General features: G+C 42.4%; 1 protein-coding gene across 1 annotated transcript in view; it reads right to left on the bottom strand.

Moving 5' to 3' along the window:
- The window catches only part of SPTLC2 (serine palmitoyltransferase long chain base subunit 2), a 122,240-nt gene that overhangs the window by 100,169 nt on the left and 20,777 nt on the right, over positions 1–1,294 (bottom strand). The window contains exon 2 of the mRNA XM_017528537.2: positions 692–886. Within this exon, the coding sequence (XP_017384026.1) occupies positions 692–886 (195 nt within the window). The remainder of the gene's footprint in view (positions 1–691; positions 887–1,294) is intronic.

Genomic DNA, 1,294 nt, shown 5'->3' with positions numbered 1-1,294 from the left:
AGAGTCTTGCTGTGTTGCCCAGGCTGGAGTGCAGTGGTGTGATCTCAGCTTACTACAACTTCTGCCTCCTGGGTTCAAACAACTCTCCTGCCTCAGCATCCTGAGTAGCTGGGATTACAGTGCATGCCACCATGCTCGGCTAATTTTTTGTATCTTTAGTAGATACAGGGTTTTACCATGTTGGTCAGGCTGGTCTCAAACTCCTGACCTTGTGATCCACCTGCCTCGGCCTTCCAGACTGGTGGGATTACAGGCATGAGCCACCGTGCCTGGCCGACTTTTTGATTTCTTGTTTTTTTTTTTAAATAAAAAAGACAGGGTTTCACCATGTTGGTCTGGCTGGTCTTGAACTCTTGACTTCAGGTGATCCGCCTGCCTTGGCCTCCAAAGTGCTTGGATCACAGGTGTGAGCCACCACGCCCGGCTGACTTTTTGACTTCTAATCCATAAAATAGGGATAGTGTTGCCTACCTCCTTAGGTTCTTCTTGATTAAATTAAACTCATGTTGAATGTTTTGATAGCTTTAGCCTTGTTTTCAGCTTTCTTTGTAGAATGTTTTCATTTAACTGCATCTGGAATGTTTTAATTTTAATGTATACCCAAATTTCTAAGAAAAAACTTTTGTGCAAAAATACAAAGATTTCTGTAATAGGCTTCTATTTACAAAATCAAAGCCTCCCTAACAATTACCTTTTGTTCTTCTCTTTCTGTTGCATGGTGACACTTTTCAATTCTCCAATGCCTCAAGAAATCTCGAAGATATCCAAAGAGGGTGAGTACGCCATACCCCACATATGTGAGCACAGCAACGAGCATTGGTGTCTCTTCAAAAGCTTCATTAAACGGTCTTTTATATAGTCCTCCATTTTGTGTAACATGATGGATCTAAAAGAGAGGTTAAAAATGTTTATTTTAATCATGGTAAGAAAAACATTCCTACCTAAAATCTAGGTCCTCAGAGATTTGCTGAATTATATCTTAAGAATTCTGTAAATTCTGCCAGGCGCGGTTGCTCACACCTGTAATCCCAGCACTTTGGGAGGCTGAGGCAGGTGGATCACTTGAGATCAGGAATTCAAGATCAGCCTGGCCAACATGGTGAAACCCTGTCTCTACTAAAAATACAAAAATTAGCCAGGCATGGTGGCAGGAACCTGCAATCCCAGCTGAGGCAGAATTGCTTGAACCTGGGAGGCAGAGTTTGCAGTAAGCCGAGATACCACCACTGCACTCCCACCTGGGTGACACAGCAAGACTCTGTGTCAAAAATTAAAAAACAAAAAATTCCCATGT

This window comes from Cebus imitator, unplaced genomic scaffold (genome assembly GCF_001604975.1).
Source record: "Cebus imitator isolate Cc_AM_T3 unplaced genomic scaffold, Cebus_imitator-1.0 Scaffold54, whole genome shotgun sequence".
Lineage (NCBI taxonomy): Eukaryota > Metazoa > Chordata > Mammalia > Primates > Cebidae > Cebus > Cebus imitator.
The sequence above is the reverse complement of the archived record's forward strand: the minus strand, read 5'-3'. Positions and strand labels throughout refer to the sequence as shown.